Below are 24,481 nucleotides of genomic sequence, written 5' to 3'. Positions count from 1 at the left end.
ACGCAACGTATTTACGGTAGTAAATTAACCATTACGTGGAATGAAGCGGAAGTGACGTTTATCCGAAACGAGGACTGAAATAGCAGCAGTTTGCGGTGTTCTCGAGAGTTTATCAATCCTCGTTGAACTAAGCGAGCCGCACTTAAACAGCCTCTTACTTGATCGTCGATCTTCACGTGGCTTCTCCGGATCTTCGAGAGTTTACTAACGTTTCAGATAACCTTGTTGCCGGAAATGGTGAATCAGAATCGAACGCTGCTTCAATCAAATCAAGAGGACTTTCCGTGGCTATTAGGAAACGAGTGATTTGACGCACGATACTCTATCGAGGGTGATGTTTCGCGTTTTCCTTCTAGTTCACCGACGATCGATAAACCAGAATACTTAAGTGAATGTTGCCAATTTCCTGCGACGACAATTCCAACGAAATAGGTGGTTCTCTGGTCAGAAGAGGCTGTTTTCGCCGGCGAAAGGTCGACATTTTTCTGCAACCGGGGAATTCGTATTGCTTTGAAGTACGAGAAAGAAGCGACACGTGAAAGGGGATCTACCCTTTTGCATAAAGAAGCCATAAGGAAGGGTGGAGCAGTGTCGCTAACGCAGCGGAATAAACATCAAGGACGCGCGACAATTGTTCGAATTCCTCCGGTTTGGAGTCCCGCAGGACACACTCGGCGAGAGCTAACCTTTCAGAGGGGAATACGCGGAGGGTATGAGGAAGGGTGCAGCCTAGATAAGGTCCGAAAGGGCGTGGTTGATTATACCCGCTATAGACCGCGAACGATGTGTTCACCTTTTCACGGTTGACACCCTATCTCGAAACTTTCGATCCAATTAATCGCGCCTGAAACCCGATACTTATTGGAAAACGTTTAGGTACCCATATAGGGGATGCATTTTCTGTCTGTCCGAGGGTCTCCAACTTTTCTCATTTCTCTTAGCGCGTCGTTTAAAATGAATATTTGACAGACGTTCCTCTTGTCGTTCGTTTTTATCGCAGATATCGCATTTTTAAGTTGACGAAGAGAGAATCTCGGGGATGGATCGAAGGTGTTTTTAATTTCGGCGAAATCACGGTGAACAGATGGAACGCCGCAATCGCGTGCAAAAACAGCTCCAAGTCGGAGAGAAGCGCGGAACGACCCGTTGGACCGTGAAATTATAAATGAATCGGCTCGGTCGTCCAATTCCATTGAGAATCCCACGAGGGAAACACGCTCGACACGCAACTCTGCGTTACCAGAATTAGAATACGATAATTACCGATCGTTCAAACAGAGACTAATCCTACCCTACCAAGGTTCCGCGGGAATCGTTGAAAGAAAGCATCGGTTTCTTACAGAGAAACCTTCCGTTATCGTCGTTTTATCCGCGATCAGATAACGACCGATCGATCGTCAAATCACGCGGTTCGATGCGATAAGCGAGTGCGAATCACGTACAATTCGCAAGATCGCCGAGTGTTTGCCTTTCGTCTACGAACGAGCAGGCGGAGAGCGGAGGTGTTAACTGCGCGCGAAATAAATATTCGCCTGGCGAATAACACCGGATAAACGTTTCGAACGCGACATAATTCGACAGAATTAATCAGGCATTCCCTGGCCACGACAGTCGTCCATCTTGTTCTCGTGGGATTGTCCCTGTTCGTGAGGCAGCTAACGTGTGGCTTCCAGGGAGCAACGTTGTCCACGTTACATTATCGTTCCTCTTCGAGCATTAGGTAAGCATCCCACGGGAGTCACGCGACTCCCCGAGGAGCTCAACTGTCGGTAGACACGCGAACGTTGCCTGGAAGGCGTTCTCCAGTTTCCGCAACGTAGCGAGTTCCACCTCGGAACGAAAAGACAGAGAGAGAAAAAGCTCTGTTCACCTGGTTCCCTTTTCGTTTATCCTGACAATTTGATCGCGGCGCGCGACGTTTAAGGAAAATTAACAAGCGAAACCGTTGGAATGGTCGATAGGCGGGACAAAAAGACTCGCGGCGCGATCCAAGAGGGCCGAGGGGAAGAGGAGAGAACGAGGTTGCTTTATTACAGGCAATTAGTTTGGTACCCAGTCGATCGTCAGTCAACGTTAATTGAAATCTGTTCGATAACGGGTACACGTGTAACCACCTACGGAAGTCCTACGTGTTGGTTTCGCGTCCTCTCTGCGAACCGGCCAGCCTCTAATAAATCAGCCATTTAATCATAATAATAATAACGATAATGAGCACATTATTACGCGCGACGAAGAGAGTCGCGGGAAGAGTTGCATAAATGGTAGGAGAGGTGCAATCTAATCGTGTACAATTTCTATGAAAAGTGACGAGTGACGTTTAAGCGTTATCGAAAACGCGGCGATTTTTACGAAAGAGACGAGTGTCGTACCGGAAGTCTGGCGCCGTACGGTCTGCGGGGAATTGCGTTTCGAGGTGAAAAAGGTACACGCCGATCTGCCTATCAGACGTTTCGCGTATATACCTACTCGTTTCTCGAGCCATTTGTCTCGTAGATCAAAGTGAGATCCCTCGCGTCGGAACGATCAAGACATAAATCTGCGGCGAGAGGAAGATGGCAAAAAGAAGGAAGAATGTCGGAGCAATTACGCATGTCTCGCGTGTAACTGATAATTGATATCGAAGATTCCTGTCCGTGGTAACGAAATAATTGACGAGGCCTGCGCGATTGGAATCGAGCGTGTGCCCCTCTGGTATCGTTCGATCGTTCGATCGTTCGATCGTTCGACGATTCTCTCTAGCCGTGACACGCGGTAACCATGTTCGTCGTACGGAGAACCCGTTTAACCATAAATGAAAACACGACGAGCAACATCGCCACGCGATTCCTCTCTTTAACTCTCCTCGCCCGGCAGATCTTTCGAAACTGAATCGGATTTACGTCGATACGTTCAATCAGAATTCGTGGCCAAAAATGGCGGTATCGTAGATCGTAAAAATGCCCTCGTTCTTTTACCGGACGAGTTGGGTTTCTAGGGGGTATCGAAGGCCTCTCTATCGTTCCAAGATCGTAATCGCAGAAATTGCCCACTTCGACCATGTTACTTTATTCCTATCTCTCGCGAATGTTTTCCACCAGGCTCTACCCTCGTTTTCTGGTAGAGAAAGAAGCACACTTCGACCGGACAAACGTGGCCGCGTGTTTATTTCAAAAGACAGGGTTCGCGAGTTATCCTACTTTCGCCGGTGCACACGCGGCGGAAGTTATGAGGTCGCGACTCGCCGCGGAACCTGGTCGCGATGCATCATCCGATTTCTTTTCAACGCGCGTCACGCTGATTAACACTTTACCTGCGAGTCACGTAATTTTCCGCGTTCTCAGTTTTTTCCCTATTTAGACAAGCTGCGATTAATTGGAATTTATATCGAGACTCGGGAAGATTGAACCCAGTTGAAGTTACGACGGGTTGAGGAAATTTAGAAACCTTCTGTTTGCGATTCGGCGGCTCTGCGCCTCTGCAGTCTCTACTATCGTTGTTTCTGTAGGTAAAAGTATAATGCGCGTGTCACTATAGCCGTGGCAAATGGGTTAGGAGCGCGGCGAATCGCGGGGACGAAAGAAAGAGCAGCAAGTGGCAGAGCCGGTACCTTGTTTCCTAACGTTGTCTCGCGCGCAGCAGAGTATAATCGCGCCGGTTTACGACTCGTTCCAGCAAATGATAATAATTGACCTAATTGCGGCAAATGAGCCGTTCGCTTAAATACGCCGTATAACTCGCGATTTGCGGCTGCCGTTTGCGAAATAAGATTAATAGCGAGCCGTCTGGCGGGGAGGGGGAGCCGATGATCGATCGCGCGCGTTTTATCGCGGCAATTTCGTAAGGTAACAATAGAGGCCTGCTTTTTAACGGGAGCCCGGTGATTTGTGCCTCTCGAGTCGACGAAAACTGTTACTTCGCCAGCGGCCAATTGCTACGGACTACGATACGACCGTTCCAATATCGTTTCTTGCGTAAATTTCTAAAGTGATTTATCGATCGGTTGTTCCGTCTTATCGATAACTGCACGTTCGACCTTACGAGATTCGGTGAAAATTCACGGAGGAGCATCTCAAGGGTTTCCACGTTGCTCGGAGCCCGTGAAAGTTGCCCCGGAGTAACGCGAAACTGAAGTTCGATTGAACAAAAAAAAAGCGAGGGAAAAAAAGGAAAAAGAGTGCAGGGGAATGGGTTCCCGGTTGCTTTCACTCGGGCTTCAGGATAGAGCAGCCTTCGAGCGTGGCCGCAGCACGCGCGACTGGTTTATTGCATCTTAATAAACGCGAGACCTTGCGCGAACCATCGCGAGACGTCTATACGAAAATATCGAAACGAGATCGTTCCACGTTTCGCCCGTTTAATTGGCCACGGCGAATGAGCATCCAGTGAGAAATGTCGTGACAAAAAGAAAGAGAAAAAAAAAGGAGAAGGAGGAGTAGGCTAGCGAATCGTTGCGAAACACCAGGGATGAGACAACGCGTCTTAGTTTCCTTTTTCGGACTACGGTTTCCAGAGGAAATTCGAAATTGTGAAAAATATTAGCCGTTACGTTCAGAAGAGGACCGTCGAAATCACGCGTGACGATCGTCCACGAAGATTCAACCAATGAGTCAACTCTGCCCGGGTACTTTTTCTCAGAGAAATGCCAGCTTACGCAACGCCAGACACATCCAGAAGACACTGGCTACGATTTCAGCAAAACTCTATCGTAACAAATTCCTTTTGTTTTTGCCCGGTGGATCGATTAAGTGTCTCGCAAAGGCGCTTATTATTCGACCAGCGAAACGACGACAGGCAAAAAGCGCGAGAAATCGCGGGGCGATCGCGTTACGAGATTGCACGGCATTCGTCAACACTATTTATATCGGTTACACCAACTTCCTCTCTAGGGGTAACGTTATCGTACCACTGGCCTGCGTAAACAGCATTTCGGAGGTCTCTTCGCAAGAGACATCGGACTTTACCGCCTCTTTCGCTATGATACGAGTCTCTTCGCTGCAAATTCGTCAATTTCAAAATGTATCTTGAATCGAACGAAACAGGAACCCTTTCTTCTTACATCCTCCAAAAAGAAATATTGACCAAATTCGGAAAAAAATGATTGCACACTCGAGAGTTGGAAAATATAAACTCCACCAAGTGGAAGCACAAAAGCTCGAAAACAGACCCTTTCTTTTTTAAATCTACCTCTATCGACCCTTTAATGAGACACCTTCCCTGAGACACTCGAGAGTTTGAAAATACAAACTCTACCAGCTCTTTCACTATGGTACAAGTCTCTTCCTAAAACCTTGACCACACTAGAATAGAAATCATGGCCCCCTATCAACCCTTTAATTTACCCTTCCCCGAGACACTCGAGAGTTCTCTCATACAAACTCCAAGCGTAAAAGCTCGAAAACTCGGAGATTCTCTGTGAGAAATCTGATAAAGCGGAACCCTAAGTAAGCAGAAGCTGGTGAATCTTTATCGAGAACACAGAATAAGGTATGGAGTGAACCAGGCTCGCCTGGAGGGTTGAAATCGACGCTAGCGTGTCGACTGGCTGGAATCAGGGTCTGGCTGGATGGAGTCGCGTTGCCATAGGCCGGTATAGGTATCGCGTTACCTCGGTGCACCGGCCTCGGCGTTAAGACACCTAATTGCACGTTATGTTCGACGCGCACGTACGCACACCATCGTGCCCCTTACCGAATGGTAATGCTCTCGCGGTGGCCACCTTGGCAGACAGGAAAGTGGGTGAACCCGTGGCTCTTATTTGTGGCGAGGCGACCGGCGCGGCGTGCGTACGCGTTTCCCTTGTCGTCTCGAGACTCTCTCCTTTTTTTCTCCCTTCCTTCTTCCCTCTAGGCCCGTGTCGAGCTTTCCACCCAAGGATTTCTATCGTGTAAGGGAACTCGAGCTTCTCTCTAACAGGGAGGAGTAACTCGTCGTCCAATTAGACGCGAATTTTCGTTTCTTTTTAGAGAAAGCTCGTACGTACGTGCGATTCGATTCGATTCGATTCGGTTCGGTTCGTTGATTAATTACCGGGGAATATCAACAGGCGTAGAATTTTATCGCGATGACCATAGACGATAAGTGATACAATCTAATGATAACTCGGTGAAGCGAGGAAAAAATATACCTATTTATGTTGCATCGCTCGCGCTCGTTTCTACCGGTGTACCCTTCTTCCCAACACAAGCTGCGAGAGACTTTTATGTGAAATTACACATGGGGAAATGCCGCGTTTCCAACAAATATTCCACGAGGAGAAGCGACACGCGAGGTTGCACGATATAAATCCGGACGATCGATGTCCTCTTGGTAACCATTCCCGAGGACACTTGGTTTCGTTCAACAAGACCAACAACTCCAAGATGACGAACCTTTCTACTTACGTGCTTACCGTAGAAATAGATTCCAATGCAATTCGTAACCTTACCGATAACCAGCGAAATCGAAATCTATAGGTCGATGCATGTCACGTGATTTAATCGATAGTAATGGCCGCCGAAAAAACGTTCACGTAGGGTGAACCGCATTGCGGAAGCGAGGGGGGGGAAAAAATATATTTAACGTAGGGGATATATGTACGTGTTAGAGTGACGAATAGACGACAACGGAAAGTATACCGATCCTATGTACGCTTGGACGAGAAGTAACGACACCGTTCAAGGGCGACGTATGTATGTACTGGGTTACGCGGGCCAAGGCCCGATTACGCGTACACATGTCAAATGATGGTTTTTAAATAACCTTCGCTGGCTCGGTTTACTCCATCGACCGCCGGTAACCTCGTAAATCGAGACACACTTTTAGCGGCTCGATTTTCGCTTTTTACTTTTCTTACCGACCGATCCGCCCGCCTTTTTCTATGTAACCGTTGCATTGTTTATGGTCCACGAAGTTAGCAGTAGGTTTTTTTTTTTTACTACGCATCTTAGAGGCTATGTTCGACGCTACGTTACGATAGTATAACATTATTCAGATTAATACGCAACAATACCTGATTATTGAGGAATGTCACACGGTGATTTGCATAAGTCTACTACGTAGACGGTGTTTGCGACATGTAAATTCGCGGGTATTTGAATGGGTAAATTGTAAACTCACCTTGGCGTCGAACGCGTCGGTGGGCATCCGTTGCACGCCGTTCATCTTCGCCGAGCAGACACTTTTTTTGTCCGAGACACTTCTTCACACCCTGTAGACGATCCCCGACAGTCGACGACCACGAATCTCGCAAATACGACACTTAAATGCACTTGGATTATTAAATAAATGTTCTCAACACGCTACACGGTGGCACGCGCGAACGCGATGTGAAAAATTCAAACACGAAGAAAGCGAGAGATAGACCGACACATTCACGTTCACGTGCCCTCGACAGCTGAAAGACATTTGCGTGTCTTTTGTTCACTCGAATTCGCCGTTTTTACATCTAGACACGAACCAAGGCGAAAGACCACGATAACCGAGTCGAACAACGACGATCGTGTCGATGTTATGCCGACGAAGGAAACACTGATTGCGACATGTGTGACACAGAGACAGACTTTAAAAACAACACGGTTATTTACAATCGTGCCGGCGCGTCGAAACACGATTAAACACGAACTAATCTCGCGAATGAGAAAACGTTCACGCCGAAACGACGATCGAGGTTAGATTTCGATCGAACGATCTCGAGGTTTTGCGAGCAACTGATTATCGATTCCCGTGAGCAAGCTCGAATCCGACACTCCATGTATCCGGTGGCATCGCGTCGGGCACACGCGAGAATCAACGTTCGCCGTTCCGAGGACAAGAAAACACGGACCGTTTCATGGAGAGGCACGCTTCGCGGTCTGCGATAAGAGATTTCAAACTCGTCGACTACGAGCTTCGGTGGTTCGCGCCTGCGCCGCGATATTTCGCTCGTTGCGTACCCCGAAACACGTGGTATCCTTCGGAACACCGCCCCCTCCACTTGCCAATAGTGTTCAGAAAACTTTTGAATATTTACGAAGGACGTAAAAGGTGTTTGACCGGTGGAATGTCACGACGATAGAGCCTTAATCGAAAATAAGCAGGCTCGTATTGCAGAAGCTCGAGTTATAAAGTGTGTACGTTTCGTGTCGTAACACGGAATGAAGTTTTCAGGGATAGATTCTGATCCGGTAGAATGCTAGAAAGGACTCCGACCGAAAGATACCACGGGCAGGTACCACGAAGGCAGGCTACTCGAAAACTCGGCGTGCTCCATGTCAAGGGGGAGGGAAACAGGTTTAAGAACCGTAGTTGACCGGTCGCCTTTTAAATCGGTCATCTGTCTAGCCGGTATAGAAATTACGTCGATACGGAATCAGGCACTTGTGGCACGGGGGACTCGAAACTCACTGAAAAATGTAATCTGCCGTGGAACCGGTAACTCGCCGCGGACGAATTAAAAGGAAGGTGAACGTGTTCACGTACGTACGATGCTTTCGTGACACCGAAGAGGAAGGAGGACACGTTGTACTCGCGATCAAAGATACGATACGTCAGCCTACCTATGGATAGGCACATGGCAGGCATGTCCCTGCCACAGGATTATACGTAGCAGCCGGCGTACGGGCGCTCCGCGTCGCGACTGCCGGCGCGGCTAAAAAACCATACGATGACCTCATCACACAGAGTCTGTTCTCCTGCCCATGTCACTACTAGCCAGGATGCCTACTACTAGCCATCCTGAAAACATCGTTACCACCGTCGTCTCCTGGAGGTTACTGTTCGCGTTATCGCTTATCTGGAGTATCCTGTCCAGACTCCAGGACAACAGGACACTAGGATCGCGGCTACTTTCAAATCTCTTTTCACGGTCGCTTCGAAAATACCCGCCTTTCCTTTGCATCTTGATGCACTTGCAACTGCTTGGCTGCCTCTGAAATGAAATAGAGAAATATATATAGGACTTGCAAATTTTTATAACACGACAAGTATCGATATGAAATTCTGTTTAACTCGAGGTTATTTTCTGCCTTATTGTAATTCTATTTTTTCTAGAAACAACGTAATTTTTGAATAAACATGGTAAATAAGCTATGGCGTATTATTTATTATTTCAATATTTATCTGTGTTGGTGCATTATTTTTATTTTTCCACATCGGCTTTGTAATTGCGCTTGTAGTTCAAATTGTATAAAGCGATAAACATGGTTTAGAGACATATTTTAATTAAACATTCCACGCAAGTCAAAACGGAATAGTATGGCTAGACGCGTGTGATGTGAGCGAAGTGTAATGGACACTTTATAGATCTACCAGATTTACAAATTGCGTCAAAAAATATATTTAATGAAATTGTTTGTTACAATGTTGTATCTCTTTATTGATATCTGCGCATCTTGACGAAGGACATTTTATTGTTGTAAAATTTGCGATCACTGTGTATATGAGAGGTTATGTACGATGTACTGTGCTGAGAAATTGTTATAATAAAATCGTTTACAAAAATCATTGCCTTGAAAATATACGTACTTGCACATATATAAAAACACTTTGTTTATTGATAAAAAAAATATTGTAATACTTCGTTTCAACTGTTAGTTAAACAGTAACATATAACAATGGCTTCTGACAAATCTGATAATTCGAGTAATATACTTCCTTCGAATGTAAAAATAAAAGTAGAACCTGGAACATCTATGCCTGTACCTTTAAAAAACATTAAAACAGAGCCTGGTTTATCAACCACTACAACCAGATTGACCTCTTTCCGTTTACCAAGAGATTTAACACTGGGTGGCAACATTAAAACTGAGAAGCCCAAGAAAGTGTACACACCAAATTTAAATGCTCAAAGATCAAAGAAGAAAGAGTAAGTTAATTTAAAAAAAATTGAGGATTGAATCTTTGTGTTCATCAAATAATATCTCTTTCAGTGATGTGGCACAAAATGAACCTGCAAAATCAGGTAGAGGTAGAGGTAGAGATCATAATAGAGGACGTGGCAGAGGCAATGATAGAGGACGTGGGAGAGGAGCTAGCAATTTAATTCAAGTACATAAAAAATGTTCTTTCAGAAAATGCAATGTTGTTTTACAACATTCTATGTGCATTTTGTTGTAGTCTACTGGTATATGGTCTACTGGTATAACAAGCACAGCAGGAAAACGCTATAGTGGAGGTGGTGGTGGTTCTGGGGATAGTGATAGAAGTATTCCAATAATTCTAGAAAAACCAAAATTAGATTTGAACCGGGTTATTAACAAAGCTGAAGAAGAACAACAACTAAAAATGATATTGAGAGATGATTTTATTGATGATGATGAACCAGTGAATCTTGATAATGGCCCTGTTATACTACCAATGGTCAAAGAAGGTTTTCTATTACTTTTTAAACTATTAGTTTGCACTGTAATAAGAATACATGTATTTAATTTTTCTTTATTACAGCAAAGTTATATAAGGAAGAAGCTAAGGTAAAAGTTCCAGAAGAAGAAGAAGCAGAAGAAGAAGTAGATAAGAAACCAATTCTTCTGGAAAATGGAGAAGGTAAGTATGATCTTGTTGTATTCACTGATGTTTTATGATAATTAGTCATTGTTTTTTAGCATTGCCACCAAAGAAGGAACCTAAATTTAAAGTGTCTAAACCTGACACAGACACGAAATGTGAACAGTTAGATACCATTCCGAAAATTATGGAACATGAACCAAATTCTTATATTTTAATGCAGGTTAGATTATTTATTAAAGCCGGTACGTATTCTTATGTATGTTCGATATATCGTGTAACAAATCAATCACAGTTTCCAGATTGTTTGCCAGGTTTAGTAGGTAGTGCAGACGACACTAGACCAAGTCGTTCAAATACCGGAAATTACGATAAACAGAATGAAAACACGCCTCAAACGGAATTTTGTACACTAAATAGTTTAAAACCTGGTATTCTAGGCAAATTACAAATCTTAAAATCGGGTAAAGCTCGTTTAGTGTTGGGTGAAAACAATTTGATTGTAGATGTGGGATCTCAACTTAGTTTTCGGCAAGTACGTATTGCAAAATAAAAATAAACATAAGGTGGCGTTACAGCGATAATAATTTATATTGCAGGACCTCATTGCCGCGAAACTAGATACCGAAAATTTAAATGGCGAGCTGATTAATCTAGGTCCAGTGAATAGTACACTAATATGTTCACCAGATTGGGAATCAATGTTGGCCAAATTGTAAATACGCTTGCAATACGTGTAGATTTATTCAGTGTTGCTTATTGTGAAGATTACGCGAAATGTGATGAATTTATACATTTAAAATATAAATTGCTTTTTTTTTGTTGAAAATTGTGTATTTTCGATACTACAACATACGTGAAGTGTCACGTACAAATTCAGTAGGAATTCGTAAGTCTAAATAAATTTACAGTGATTGTAGGTTAAGTCCATTATATAATTTGTGTACGAATATCGTAACAAGAGGGTGTGATAATTTCTTATAACATACGTAATATTTATTTTTAAGACGCAATTTATTTTTTTGTTTTGGCTTAATTTCTTGAAAATTATTTTTACACAAATCAGCTTTACAAATGAACCTCGTATCGCATTACAAAATGAACATTAAATCATCAACTTATAAACTACAAAAGGATACTATATATTTGCTCAGGTGTCAACTTTGAAAAATGTAAAAGTCGTACATTAAAGTGGCACAAGAAATTACTGTTTCTATTGTAGTAACACACACTACTTCTGTTTACTAAGTTAAAAGAACAACTATTGCATTCAACTTCGTAATCTTAATGTTTAAAGTTCATAAAAATTAGGGTCTTGTTTTCCATCCAAAAAAGGACGAACCTTTTTCGTAATGCCAGACTTATTTTGCACAAGAAAGTGTGACACAATAATCCTACTTACTGATAAAAATAAACAGAAACGTATTCATGATACAGTTAGAGCAAGTGCATTGTAATACAGAGGTACACACACATTACACACCCTCGTTAATAAATCACACAAATTCTCAATCACTTCGTTCTATACTGTGTCCTTTTTTCATTGATTTCAATGCTTTCTCGCGAAGCTTTTTTTCCAGTTCTTCGGTATTACCTTCACTTACATCAGACTCGTCAGAGTCTGCAACCTTCTTCTTTTTGTGCTTCCTGTGTTTCTTATGCTTCTTATGTTTCTTGTGCTTTTTATCTTTCTTCTTTTTCTTTTCTTCCACTTCACTCTCCTGAAAATTCAAGTTTATAACTAGTAAATATTTTGTAACTCGTAAACATCAAACACCAAACAACAAAAAATTACCTCTGATTCACTGGTACTTGTTTTGGTCTTCTTTTTACGTTTTTTCTTTACTTTTTCCTCGTCTGAACTGTCATCCGCTTTCCTCTTTTTCTTTGCATCTTTTTCTCCTACTTCTTCATCCTCTGTACTCGAGTCCCGTTTAGACTTTTTCAGTCGTATTTTTCCTTCATCCTCGCTTGTCGATTCCTTCCTCGACTTCCTTGTTCTTGATTTTTCATCTTCCGAGGAACTATCTCTTCGTTTTCGTGTCTTCTTCGGTTCGTCATCTGAACTTGAATCTTTTTTAGATTTCCGTAATCTGGACCTGTCATCTTCACTTTTTCGTTTCACTTTTTGATCTTCATCTCCCGACGAAGAATCTTTCCTAGATCTCTTCGATTTCTTCGTTTCCTCTTCCAATTCTTTCTTCGATCGCTTACGAGACTCGTTTTCATTGACTTCCCTCTTCCTGTTATCTTTTCTATCCTTGCTACGGTCATCTAACAAATCTATAAAAATTACAAGAATTGCGAAGGTTCTAATTTTGTTTCCCATGTTAATAAATCAAAATTTACCTCCGCGATTTGAATCCCTAATTTTTTTGCTCTTTTCAACGTGTTTCCTGTCCTCTTCGGAATCTGAGCTAGAACCACCTTTGTCTGATTTGTCCTCATCTGTAGAAGCTTTCCTAGATTTTCTAGATTTCTCTAATTTTCTTGGTCTCTTCTTTCCTAAAGTATCAAAATAATATAAAAAATATTGAAAAAACATATATATACGTTCGATTTTGTCTTACCTTCGCTTTCACTGTCATTCGAATCCGTAGAACCGTCACGTTTTTCCCTCTTTGATTTCTTGATCACTTCTGCGGGTTTCTTCAATAGAACTGGCTCTGACGACTTTTGACCAGACTTCTTATCATCGGACGCAGTCTTGATTGATTTGATCGACTTGTCATCTTTTTTCAACGGGAAAGTATCTCCAGATGAGAAACTCGATTCTTCTTTCGGCGATTCTTCTTTGTTATCTTCTCTGGAAACAAAGAATCATCAAATAAATTAGACAATTTTTTACACGTTGAAAAGTGTCCAAAAGATTTATTAACTTACTTCGATGGCTGTTTAATTTTAACTGCAGCTATAATGTCTTCAGTCTTTTTAAACGGTGACGGCGTTCGTGACAAGCTCTTCGAAAACTATACACACACAAAAAAAAAAAAAAAAGAAATTAATAACGATTAAAAAAATACATAGAAATATTCAAAGTACAAAGAGATTACTCTGAAGAACTTACTCTGTGCCTAGTTACAGGAAGTGTAACAGGTTGAAGTTTTTTAGGAGACACGCTAGGATCTGGTTTCTTGATGCCTGCAGGTTCAGCCTTCTTGACGTCCTTCTCGGGTCGCTTAATGGGTTCCTCCTTGGCAGGCTTCTCCTTTTCTTTGCGTTTGTCATCCGCGTGCTCCCGCTCCCTTTCGCGTTCTCGTTTCTCTTGAGACGATTTCCGCTCAAGTGACTTTCTGCACACAGACAACAAGAAGTATCATAAGAGAATGCAAGAACGTCCATTCGCTGCTAAGCAGGAAACACAACATAGCTGCTTTTTACGCTCCGACAATCGTAAGGTCTGTAACAAAACACGAATGTGTGAGATGATTTGTTTACTCACCTGACCACTTCATCCTCATTGCTAGAGGAACTACTTTCGCTACTTTCCGAGCTACTTGACTTAGACCTTCCATTTCGCAATTCTTTTCGCGATCCTGTATCAGTCGATCTTTTAACTTTTTCATCCACTTTCTTGTCCTTCAGCTTTTCCTTAGCATCTCTTGAGCGATCGGGAGATCGTTTTCCATCTCTCGAACGATCCACCGATGACCTCTGATCTTTCGATCTGGATCTACGATCCCTAGATCTAGATCTCCGATCTCTATCCCTCCTGTCCCTGTCTCTGGAACGGTCTCGCCTACTCGATCTGTCACGAGAGGAAGATCTATCGTACCTGAGGGATCGATCCCGTCCGTCTGGCGAACGACGTCTGCTGTCACGACGATCCGGTGATCGACGCCTATCTCTCCTCTCTGACGATCTTCGCCTTCTATCGATGGACCTTCTCCTGCGTCTGTCCCCGGGACTTGGCGATCTGCGACGATATCTCGCGGGACTTCTACGAGGTGGGCTTCTGCAACAATTTTCATTTGTATCAATGACATTTATTTACCTATAGTTATGTCTTCGTTAATTATAATTTATCTTACCTTCGTCTGCTAGGTGCTCTACGCACAGATGGAGGTCGCATGCTGCGACTACCGCTGTATCTGTCCAATCTCTCCCGCTCCCTTTCTCGTTCCCGTTCACGCCTCCTTTCTCGTTCCCTATCTATGGATCTCCTGAACAGATAATTAATTCAAGAGTTAATTTTTATCGCAATAAATATCTGCGATACAAAAATACCATTACACACCTCCTATTTCTATCTCGAGATCGATCACGTGACCTATCTCGGGATCTATCACGTGATCTATCTCTCGATCTGTCTCTGTCCTTGGATCGACCTCGGTCTTTTCGTGGCGTAGGACTTCTTCTTTTAGGGACAGATTTTCTTTCACGACTCGAGTCACTGTCACTACCACTGTCATCTTTATTAGTCTTTCTATACGACCTCTTCGCCTGCACTCCATCCTTCTTCTTTCTGATTTCGAAATCGTTCTTGTCTTTCGCCCCTTTGTCTTCCTCCGATTCGGAACTACTGCTTGTACTTGCATCTCGTTTCCTGTTGGAATCGAGATTATCCTTTCTCTTATCGGGTGATTTCGAGCGGGACTTTGACGACCTGGAATCGCTCGAATCGGACCTCGATTTTCTGGACTTACTTCTATCATTGCTTTTCGATCTGGACTTTTTAGATCGCGAACGAGATCTCGTGCGTGACCGTGGCGATTTAGATTTCGTACGTCTCGATTTCGAGCGATCCTGTGACCTAGACTTGGATCTTCTGGATTTTGATCTAGACCTGGATCGTCTTGATCTTGATTTCGAACGAGATCGTCTTGACTTCGATGCAGGCGATCGAGAACGACGAGTTTTCGAGTCTCGACTCGGTGATTTCGATCTAGACTTTTTGGAGCGACTTATAGGCGATTTCGATCTAGATCTAGATTTTTTCGCTTTTTCCAGTGCCTCGGGAGATGGAGTACGATTATTTTTCTTCTTCCCATCGGCTATGCTCATTAATTTAGCTTGCAATCGCGATATCGCAACAGCAGCTTCCCTGTTGAAACACCTTAATAAATAATCTTTCAGAGATTATGTTACATAATGAAACATAGATACTTACGGTTTTGTCTTGACAGGCATAAGTGGTATAGCATTTTCAGGTTGAGGCGAGTCTTCCCGTTCCACTTTAACCTCTGGCATATCTTTCCCGTTATCCTTAAGTGAATTTTTACTAGGTGATCTCGAAGAGGATCGCCGCTTGCGACTCGATCTATCGCGGTCTCTATGTCGATCTCTCGATCGACTGCGTTTTCTGCAAGTAGCGGTATGAATATCTTAAAGTAAAATTAAGAGTGAGTATATTTCAGAATTCAAGGAAGTACCTGTCCCTATCGCGATCTCTACTTCGGTCTCTCCTACGCTCCTTCGATGAACCACGTTCTTTCTCTTCCTTCTTTATCTTGCTTTCTGCTTCATCTTTCTCTTTTTCCCTTTCCTTTTCCTTCTCTTTCTCCGCCAAAGAAGCTTGTAGCTTCTCTTGTTCTTCCTAATTTGATATACCGTGACTTAAGATGTGTATAATAAATCACTTATTCGTAACTAACCATGAAATATCTGAACTGAATTTACATGCATACAGAAGCATTCAATTGAACATTTTAATGAATGCTAAAATCTAGTTATTCGACTGTTTTTTTTTTTTTACTATCAATCAGATTAGTTCATGCGATAACGCGGTGTAATGCTCGTGAATTCTAAGCTCGGTCTACTTGTTACGATAACATGTTAAAAAGAAAATAAGGATGTAAAAATGGATAATTACCAAACGTTTTTTAATCTGATCTTTTTTTTGTTGCAAGAAAGCCTCTGGAATGCCCGTGACACTTTCCTGAGCAGAGACCAAAAGGTCCCATAATTCACCCATGAAAGATCGGGCATTCCTTCCATTCAGGAAGCCTGTGAGGTTGATCTGCATTTTTCGGGGATCGGGAAACTGTAAAATATACAGTATTTCTCTTTAACTTTTCTCTACACGTAATCCAGTAGTGTTATCATTATCGATCAATAAACGTTCGTACGGTTTTTACGGAATTTTGACACGAGAAGTGGAATTACAACGTAGATTTATATATTTTTTTTTTTTTTTTACATTTCTAATTATACCTTACCATCAACAGTGAACTGCTCATTTTCACGTTCTGTACTAATATGGTATACGCTAAGAAAAAAATATATTATACTCATCGATAAACGCACAAGTAGCACAGATACATTGATACCTTCTGAATTTTTTTAATAATACCGCTAAGGTAGATGCTGAAATGGGGCTTAGAAATATTGTGTTGATAAGTGTTAGCTGAAAATGAAAGGATTAATTTGGAATAGAAGGAACACCTTTCCACCAACCTGTGTTGTTGACAAAGAGTGTCAAACCGAGTAGAGATACCTCCGGCATCGTCCATCAGTCAATCGCATCTGTGATTGACCGCATATCTGGAGAATCATTAACTGGAGAACAGACCTGCACGACGAAAGGATCCTTGATTCCTCGGGCAGATGTTGTCCGGAGGCACGAAGAACGGAGAAACCTGCGTCTCAGGTGAATCAGCTGGATCGATGTCCTCGTGGGATGATCGCAGCATCTGCGTGGTAGACAGCGGTAGTCGTTCCTTCTTGCTCGAGCTCGAAACGTCGATTGCCAGTGCGGACGATGGATGATCGAAAGCCACGAGACAGCTTTCGCAGTTGCAATCTTGGTGCGTAACCACCTCGAACGAGGCAGCGGCGAGTAGGCGAAGACAGCGATCGGTGCAGCAAGTAGACGACGCAGTTACGGGAACGCAGAGGCCTCGGGCAGAGCTCCGTACAAAGATGAGAAGAGCAGGAACGGCATGATGCGACGAGATTATTGCGTATACGGCGATTTGTCCGGTGACGATGATGAATCGATGGTGGATGAACTGCTGAGGCTGAAGATTCAGCAGTGTTCTAAGATGACGTTGACATACCAGCTGGCATCAGCTAGCGTTGACGGCTGATAGAAAGGCGGCCAATCGGATGCAGAGAGGAGCACATCCGAATGCCATTTGGACAATAGGGTTGAGCCCCACCAACGGTCTCTACTTATACTAACGGGGAATTCAAACATACGTGATAAAAAATTGTTTTTGCATGTTACAGTGTTGCAGGATCAGCTACATCAGTTTTTTTCTTTTGTTGGTAACAGGATATAGCTTGGACGGAATACTTAAGGTTGATAAAAGTAGGATACACAGGATATACAGGAACGATGATATATTATCAAAATTTAAAAAAAAAAAAAAAAAGAAAACAATGAGGCAAATATGACTAATATGGACTCTGCCTCCTTGCTTTTCATCTCCAAAGTCAGCACATTGTGCAGATTTTGGATGATAGCATTTGTAACTGGTACAAAACATTGTGCTGAAATAATGTGTATTTATCGATTTCCTATGATGAGGGGAAAAAGCCAAGTGAACGCATTTTTATATTCCATAATATTAATTTACAATCTCTTAAGGCCTAATTCTAATCGAATAGGTAATGTAACAAACTTCTTACCTTTTCCTCCAGTTGATTATATACAAATTCTACCACTACATCATCCTCCATGCCTAAAATCTGGGTGATCTTCGTAGTGATCCATGGTTTAATAACATCCAGTTTAACTTTGCTCATATCCACCTAGAAATGGAGTAATTTATAGTGAACGTTGAAGTTGTAAATAATTTACGACCAATCAATTATAAGACGGTATAATCGAAGTATTTGCAGTTTAAATATTTACTTTCTGTGTAAGAGTAGTCCCCTGCAATTCGGCAATTGGAAATTAGGTAATATGAAATAATCAAACGCAGGAATTTGACGGAATTCGAATTACGCGAGGAACTGCACTCTATCTGCATCAAAATTTCGACAAACTTACCGTGTACATCATCTTGGTAACGTGAAGAGACCAAAGACAGCACAACGTTCGATGTTAACTGGCGATGTTCCAATCCTTTGCTCCAACGACGAATAGAAATGCTAAAGAACGCGTTACAAGGTAGTGCGTATCTACCTATCCGCGGAACGACGTACAGTTTCGTATATACAAATATCGAACGTTAGAACGAAGCGTATACGAACGCGGACGCACAATAGATCAATCGGTCAACATGGCGGTCGTGTCGTTAAAACAGGAAGTTGAAGTTGCTTGGTAATAAGCAGTGTTACCATCGCTTGCTACTATTACCAACATACTAATCTATCGTAACACCATATTCTGGCAAGAATTTCGATTTCGCGAATATATTTTACGATTTATGTAATCCAAAATCTTCTTGTCGTAATAAAACATACGTTACGTTTTTACCATTAACCAACCCGTTTCAATTATTCACTTGAGAAAAGTGAAAGACGAGGAAAAAGTTGAGATAAAAGTCGCTAGAATTTTGGCGTGTTTTATACGAATGTTTTTTGCGCGTCTTTCAATAGAAGGGGAACTATTCAAATAGTCGCTTCGAAATGGCCCGCATACATGTTTCTCTGGTGTACGTATACGCGCTTATTTTTTCCGGTTATCGGTATTAATTGTGCACGCGTCGTTTTTGGTACCGTTAGCCGCTTAAAATAGATTTCAAGGTACGTATTCATACTCGTTCCTGGTTCTGTCGAACCAATTGCGTGACGAATCGAAATAGTTCCGTTTCGTCGGCATTTTAAGGGATAACAGAAGGAATGATGGAATCTGGTACGGAATAAGTCGAAGAAAATATTCATTCGTATAATACATCGTAATCTAGTAATAAATTATAAATATATACTTGCATATTACAACTATAGATACAAAAGGATGACATGCGATATGAAAGAATCGTTCGTTGCACGTGTAACATTCCGGCGTTTCTCTATTTATCACTTTCCCCGTACGGCACTGACACAGAACGTTGACATGCGAAATCGTGTTTCTATACGGTTTCCTCTTACTTTACAACTGATCCACGAATTCTTCCTCAAATTACCGTACGTTTAATCAACAATCTACATCTTTCGTTAAAAAATCAACGATAACGAATTACCGTTAAATTAACATACGAAATCGAAAGACATTTCGTTTAACTTCCATATTTAAATGTAAACGACGTTACAAAAAATTTCAGTTGCAACAACGGCCACGTGTTTAAAATAAGCATGAGAGAATAAAAATGATGGAAGATAATGAATCGTCGATTGGAAGAGGATGTGTAAGAACAGAAGACTGTCGACGATTAAGTGGCACGGCATGAATGAACAGCACACGACTCGGCTGCTTTTGGGCGTCGGATGGATCTCGTCTATGAAATAACCAAGTGAAGTAAATCGAGGTGAAGGGTCCCGCAAACCGGATAACGGTACGTTATACTCATCGGAATTCATGGTACGGTCCATTCGTACTGCGACTGCACGTCCATCCTGTTTGTCGGTACGATTCCGACTCGAGCTTCCAGGGTCCGGTTTCTGAGAAGCATAAGCGGGCCAGTAGCGTGTCCCAGCGCTGATTCAACTGACGCGGGAATAAGAACGAACCTTCTCTCGCCATTTTCCAACTTACCCTATTACCATTTTTTTTTCTCTTTCTCTTTTTTTACATCATGTACAATCACGAGAAATTCCTCTTTTTTTTCCTAATGAACGCTCACGAGGATTTCAATGCTTGCAGAGGGAGAAAAAAATTAAAAAAGAAAAAAGAAACTAAGTTAAAGCCGGATCTTTCGTTCGTTGAACGACCAATTAATCACCGGCGTTTGCACTGCGCGAAGAAAATGAATGCCAGAGGATTACGTTGCGACGAACGAAACAGAACGGGCATGGTTGTATGACGATGAACGTGAAGCAGTCGACGAAGAACTGGAGGAACGCATTAACAACGTTTCCGCCTCGTTACGACGCAGTCGTGGCGAATGATATAACTTCGTGATGCCTTTCGAAAGAATCTGCCGGCGATACTTCTCGCGGAGCACTGTTACAAGCCGTTCTATACACCTGCTTCGAAACCGGCTCACGGGCAGGTCTAGTGAACTCGATCGGATTCCGAGACCGGATTCCGCGAAACGACCGCCGCTGCTCCGATTTGTTTTTTCACGCTGAAATAACTTCTTCTCCAATTTATCTTATTTTTTCCTTTGTTTCTTTTCTATTTTAGTCACGATCAAGGTGGGACAAACAGGGATGAAGCAGTTGCGTTAGCAGTTGGACCGTGAAGCACGTCTAATTGCCGTTGTTTCGTTTCGACCAGTCTTATATATATACACAAGAGAGAAATTGAAGGAAAATATATAAATTGGTAAGCAACTCGTGGATCAGAGGATCGATACGATTCGAACGACGTTTACCGACGCGTAGAAAGAGTCTTTATATCTCGACGCTTAAATTGTCTAATACGTGTTGACCCGAAGCAACCAAGAATTTCCGGAGAAACTCGTGATCGCGACGAGGAGTCTTCAGCGTTACGCTAGAAAGGTGTCCCTCTTGGAAATCGTGCGATACCTGTGGACCAAACTAGGGAAGTTGATCGAGGTCCACGGTAAAAGTTACTTCCCCATTGTTGGAAAGCATGGTGTATACACAACCAAAGAGCAAAATCGTTCATATTCCAGGATTTCTCTCGAGAAATCATCTTCTAGCAGACTTCAATACTGGTCTCAGCATTCTTTTGCTAGCTCCGTCAAAGAGGTTACTAGGTCCCTCAGCGAGGTTGTTCGAGCTTGGGGGTCACCATCCACCGATTTGTTCGCCGTGGTTCGACGCTCTGCTCGAGCATCCTGTCCTGTCCTCTCGGAATTGCGAAAGTGTCTGTGTGTCTGTGCGGATGATACTGGCTGCGTGCTCGATGCCAGAGATCGACCCGGGTTCGACGAACGTTTAAAAGCTTGGAACGGCCGGAGGCTCCGACGTGGCGCTCGCCGAATTTCTCGGCTTGCAGACGCAACCGCTCTCGACCAGAACGTAATCTTGCCCGGTCAAGGTCACCGGTCCGAGCGGAATCACCAGAAACAGGTACGGCACGTACGTCTGCGTGCACTCGCCATGGACCACGTCGCACTCTTTCGACCTGGAACAAAGCGTGAAACGTTTGTATGCCACCTGGTCCGCAGATGGAAGAGCGAACACGCTCTGATGACGAGCGGTGATAAAAAATCAAGTCGCTACTCGAGAGTCACCTATGTGTGACTCACCAATCCTGATAGCTGCTCTGTTAATCGAGAGGGGAGCGAGTTAACTCTAGATTATCAATTAAAATTTCTACCGATTTCTAATTGCACATTCGAGAGAGGGAGACAGAGAGGCATTGAACGATCGACCGATAAACGAGCTGGCAGATTAAGAATTCAGTTAGATGCTTCCTTAGCTTTCTCGCGATTGGCAATTTGCTGGTGGTCCGCGACAAATCGTGCCTCCAATAACCGAGCGCGTAAATACCGGCCCGAAAACGGTCGAAAAGTAGGCTCCGCCTCGGTCACGAACGCACAAACTGGTAGACCAGTTCGGCCCACTGTGCCACATTCGTATCGACACACAGCTCGCACCAGTAGGTCTCGATGAATTTCAATTGGAATCACGTCGCGTGTATTTACAGATCACGAGGCAGACGTGCTAAGAAAGTAACAGTGGATAACGATCCGGTGCTCGATATGCTGATGCGAGAACAGATAAACGACGTGTACATCGATACCGTCGGGGTTTACGATACTCACTCGCAAACCTCGAACACCACTTGCTGAAGAAGATCTGGGAACTTTTGTACGATCGTCACCGGTTGGCCGCTGGTTAAACTCACTCCGTACATGGGCGCCGTGGTGTTGTACCTCGTTTTGCATAATCTGGCTGGCGAGCCGCACGTCTCCTTCGGGGAGAATGCTCTACCTGCAAACAAACAGAAATATCTCGATGTATGAGAGTGGTAATCGTCGGATATTTAGCTCGGAGGTTCTACCGGTCCTACTAGTTTCGCTGACCTACAAACTAGTTGGCAAAACGAGCAATTACGCGGTTGAAAAGAAGAAAAGAACGATAGAAGAAGAATATTCTAAGGCCGTGTAAAAGGAGGAAAGAATTTTCCGAAGAATTAAGAAGAAAACGGGTAACCAGTTCACGCGAGATTAGCGCCCTTTCTTCGGAATTCCGTCGGCTCGTGTGTTCGAAACGACGAGTGGGTCGCCGGTGTCCCGTTATGAGGAGAACGAGCGATAACTGTATTGGCCGGATAACACGGTGCCTTATTACCGTCCTCCTGCACCGGTGAGCCATTATCCAAAGGACGGAGGAGAGAATCGATGCCTCTTCTTCATCCGAGGCTGATGCATCTTTCGCGAGCACACGGCCCACGGAGTATCAATGGAATCCATCGAGCAAGAGTCGCGAGAACACGCGCGTAGCGGGTGTTGTGCACGGTTGGAACCAGGTTTTCGTGTCATAAGGACAGCTGCATAATTCAAGGCTGCGAGGTGCCGGTACATCGCGCAACCGGTCGTTCCTATTTTTATGGATTTTTCAGCCTGCCTTCCCGATAATGTTGCAAATGACGTCGAGTAAAGTGTAGGACGAGCGTTCGAGGAGCCGCATAATCTTCCCAGACACCCGGTAAACGTCCAAGTGTCTTCGGAACAGGCGCACGTTCCTACAACCCGCTGCTGATCGTTCTTATCGTCGTCGGCGCAACGGTATCGTAAAGAAGCGTTCACGCGGCAACGCGAGTCCTTTTTACGGGGGCAAAAAAAAAAAGGAAAAACAAGGTACATTCCCTCCGTGTGAACTTCCGAGAACACGGATCGAGGAAACGGCGGCGCACGAGAGGCAAGAGAATGTTTGCATATTACCAAGCACGGTACAATAACCTCGTAAAGCGCACGTGAACGCATTTGCCTGATAATAGCCTGAAGGAGCAACTGCAATAATTATAAATTAATATCCTCTCGCCCAACATTGTACGGTATGTCTGGCTGCACCGGCACACGGATACACCTTGTACCGATATGCAGATCAGCTATTATATAAGATTATATTTGAACGAAGCGGCGGCAAACGACAGGATAAATAAATTACGGAAGGTTCGACGAGGATGTAGGTTATATAGCCGCGTGTAATTATTCGTGATTCAGGTAACCGGCTCGACTACTGTTGCGCCTCGACACAAGAGGGACAAGTTCGTCTTCCGCGTGTTTCCAGGCGAGCCACGTTCCTCCGCTTCGATCGTGATCCGTTAAAGTATTCTTCGGCCAAACGGGGGAAACATGCTTCGAATTAAATCGCGAATTTTTCTCCAACAACTGGTCTCGGCGATGATATACAGTCTTACAACGAATAAAAGCAAATGTATATAGAGATCTGTTCAACTCACCGTTTCGCGAGGATTCCGCGATCGAGTAGTCTCCATGAGCGATCTTGTAATTGTGCAAAAGTGCCTGCCTCGTCAATTCAGGATCGATCGTTCGTGGCTGATGAGATCTCGCGCTTCGACCGCCCGCCCACAAGCTCTTGTAACTCCTCGATATCGCGGCTCTAAGGCAGTCGTTCGTTTTGATAACGGTATCGCGAGTAAACTCTCTGGAATGATACATGGAGGAACACTTACGACGGATACTGGACGTTGTTCGGGCCTATACAATCCGCAGGATCCGTGAGCGCGTCACCCCACACGTATTTCAAACCTAGCCCACTTCCCTCGCACTTTTTCGTTTCGTGCATGTGGACGCACGTGAGGATAACGAGGATCAGACCGACGTACCTGGACATCTGAAAAAGAGATTCAACACAGGAAGGAAAGACGATGAGAACGGCACACTTCGATCGGATTAGAATAAGTTAATTGAAATTGGAAAGCGCGCGTCGAGTGTGAATTCGATTGGAAAGAGAACTAGGCTGGCTGCTCGATATGATAATAACAACGAGAATCTCACCTGGATACCGTGAAACGAAAGCGTGGTAACGGACAGATGGTTGTTCGCGTAGGTATCGAGAGCCACGTATTCCTGCGACCAGTGTATTAACGAGATGGCTAATTACAAGCGGCGGT

General features: G+C 43.7%; 5 protein-coding genes across 5 annotated transcripts in view; 1 reads left to right on the top strand and 4 right to left on the bottom strand.

The window, feature by feature from the left end:
- The window catches only part of LOC108572614 (four and a half LIM domains protein 2), a 65,780-nt gene extending 58,531 nt beyond the window's left edge, over positions 1 to 7,249 (bottom strand). The window contains exon 1 of the mRNA XM_017934880.1: positions 7,075 to 7,249. Coding sequence (XP_017790369.1) covers positions 7,075 to 7,119 — 45 coding nt within the window. The 5' untranslated portion in view covers positions 7,120 to 7,249. The remainder of the gene's footprint in view (positions 1 to 7,074) is intronic.
- Positions 7,250 to 7,567: 318 nt separating this feature from the next.
- On the bottom strand, positions 7,568 to 8,833 carry LOC108571700. Its single transcript, XM_017933815.1, is given in 5 exon segments — positions 7,568 to 7,804; positions 7,806 to 7,882; positions 7,885 to 7,929; positions 8,330 to 8,627; positions 8,687 to 8,833. Coding segments are annotated over 5 exon segments (804 nt in total).
- A 715-nt stretch (positions 8,834 to 9,548) lies between these two features.
- LOC108572333 (DNA-directed RNA polymerase III subunit RPC4) lies at positions 9,549 to 11,156 on the top strand. Its single transcript, XM_017934556.1, has 7 exons — positions 9,549 to 9,799; positions 9,864 to 9,981; positions 10,051 to 10,303; positions 10,378 to 10,476; positions 10,536 to 10,660; positions 10,733 to 10,972; positions 11,037 to 11,156. Exons 1-7 carry the CDS (start codon positions 9,549 to 9,551, stop codon positions 11,154 to 11,156), a joined length of 1,206 nt encoding a protein of 401 aa, XP_017790045.1.
- A 599-nt stretch (positions 11,157 to 11,755) lies between these two features.
- Positions 11,756 to 18,243, bottom strand: LOC108571980 (serine/arginine repetitive matrix protein 1). The gene is made up of 14 exons (XM_017934153.1): positions 18,236 to 18,243; positions 18,010 to 18,132; positions 16,250 to 16,420; positions 15,810 to 15,973; positions 15,548 to 15,739; positions 14,675 to 15,481; positions 14,469 to 14,600; positions 14,213 to 14,392; positions 13,505 to 13,730; positions 13,321 to 13,406; positions 13,008 to 13,243; positions 12,787 to 12,942; positions 12,233 to 12,720; positions 11,756 to 12,158 (listed from the first exon to the last, which is right to left on the bottom strand). Exons 2-14 carry the CDS (start codon positions 18,124 to 18,126, stop codon positions 11,946 to 11,948), a joined length of 3,168 nt encoding a protein of 1,055 aa, XP_017789642.1. The 5' UTR covers positions 18,127 to 18,132; positions 18,236 to 18,243; the 3' UTR covers positions 11,756 to 11,945.
- A 3,087-nt stretch (positions 18,244 to 21,330) lies between these two features.
- Positions 21,331 to 24,201, bottom strand: LOC108572387. Its single transcript, XM_017934625.1, has 4 exons — positions 24,041 to 24,201; positions 23,807 to 23,967; positions 22,164 to 22,332; positions 21,331 to 21,520 (listed from the first exon to the last, which is right to left on the bottom strand). The coding sequence occupies exons 1-4, from the start codon at positions 24,199 to 24,201 to the stop codon at positions 21,331 to 21,333; spliced, it is 681 nt and encodes a 226-aa protein (XP_017790114.1).
- Positions 24,202 to 24,481: the final 280 nt, after the last annotated feature.

The sequence above is a fragment of the Habropoda laboriosa genome, unplaced genomic scaffold, assembly GCF_001263275.1.
Source record: "Habropoda laboriosa isolate 0110345459 unplaced genomic scaffold, ASM126327v1 scaffold34, whole genome shotgun sequence".
Taxonomy (NCBI): Eukaryota; Metazoa; Arthropoda; class Insecta; order Hymenoptera; family Apidae; genus Habropoda; species Habropoda laboriosa.
This window is presented reverse-complemented; position numbering and strand designations above follow the sequence as displayed.

Bases quoted from the DNA above. Each gene is read 5' to 3' on its own strand.
- LOC108572333 (XM_017934556.1), top strand. From the start codon at position 9,549: ATGGCTTCTGACAAATCTGATAATTCGAGTAATATACTTCCTTCGAAT. The intron at 10,477-10,535 runs GTAAGTATGATC...ATTGTTTTTTAG, and splicing joins TCTTCTGGAAAATGGAGAAG to CATTGCCACCAAAGAAGGAA. The intron at 10,661-10,732 runs GTTAGATTATTT...AATCAATCACAG, and splicing joins ATTCTTATATTTTAATGCAG to TTTCCAGATTGTTTGCCAGG.
- LOC108571980 (XM_017934153.1), bottom strand. From the start codon at position 18,126: ATGAGCAAAGTTAAACTGGATGTTATTAAACCATGGATCACTACGAAG. The intron at 13,731-14,212 runs GTACGATAGATC...GTCTGTGTGCAG, and splicing joins GGACGGGATCGATCCCTCAG to AAAGTCACTTGAGCGGAAAT. The intron at 12,943-13,007 runs GTAAGACAAAAT...TTGATACTTTAG, and splicing joins GAATGACAGTGAAAGCGAAG to GAAAGAAGAGACCAAGAAAA.
- LOC108572387 (XM_017934625.1), bottom strand. From the start codon at position 24,201: ATGTCCAGGTACGTCGGTCTGATCCTCGTTATCCTCACGTGCGTCCAC. The intron at 23,968-24,040 runs GTAAGTGTTCCT...CGACTGCCTTAG, and splicing joins AACAACGTCCAGTATCCGTC to AGCCGCGATATCGAGGAGTT. The intron at 22,333-23,806 runs GTGAGTTGAACA...GTTTGTTTGCAG, and splicing joins CGCGGAATCCTCGCGAAACG to GTAGAGCATTCTCCCCGAAG.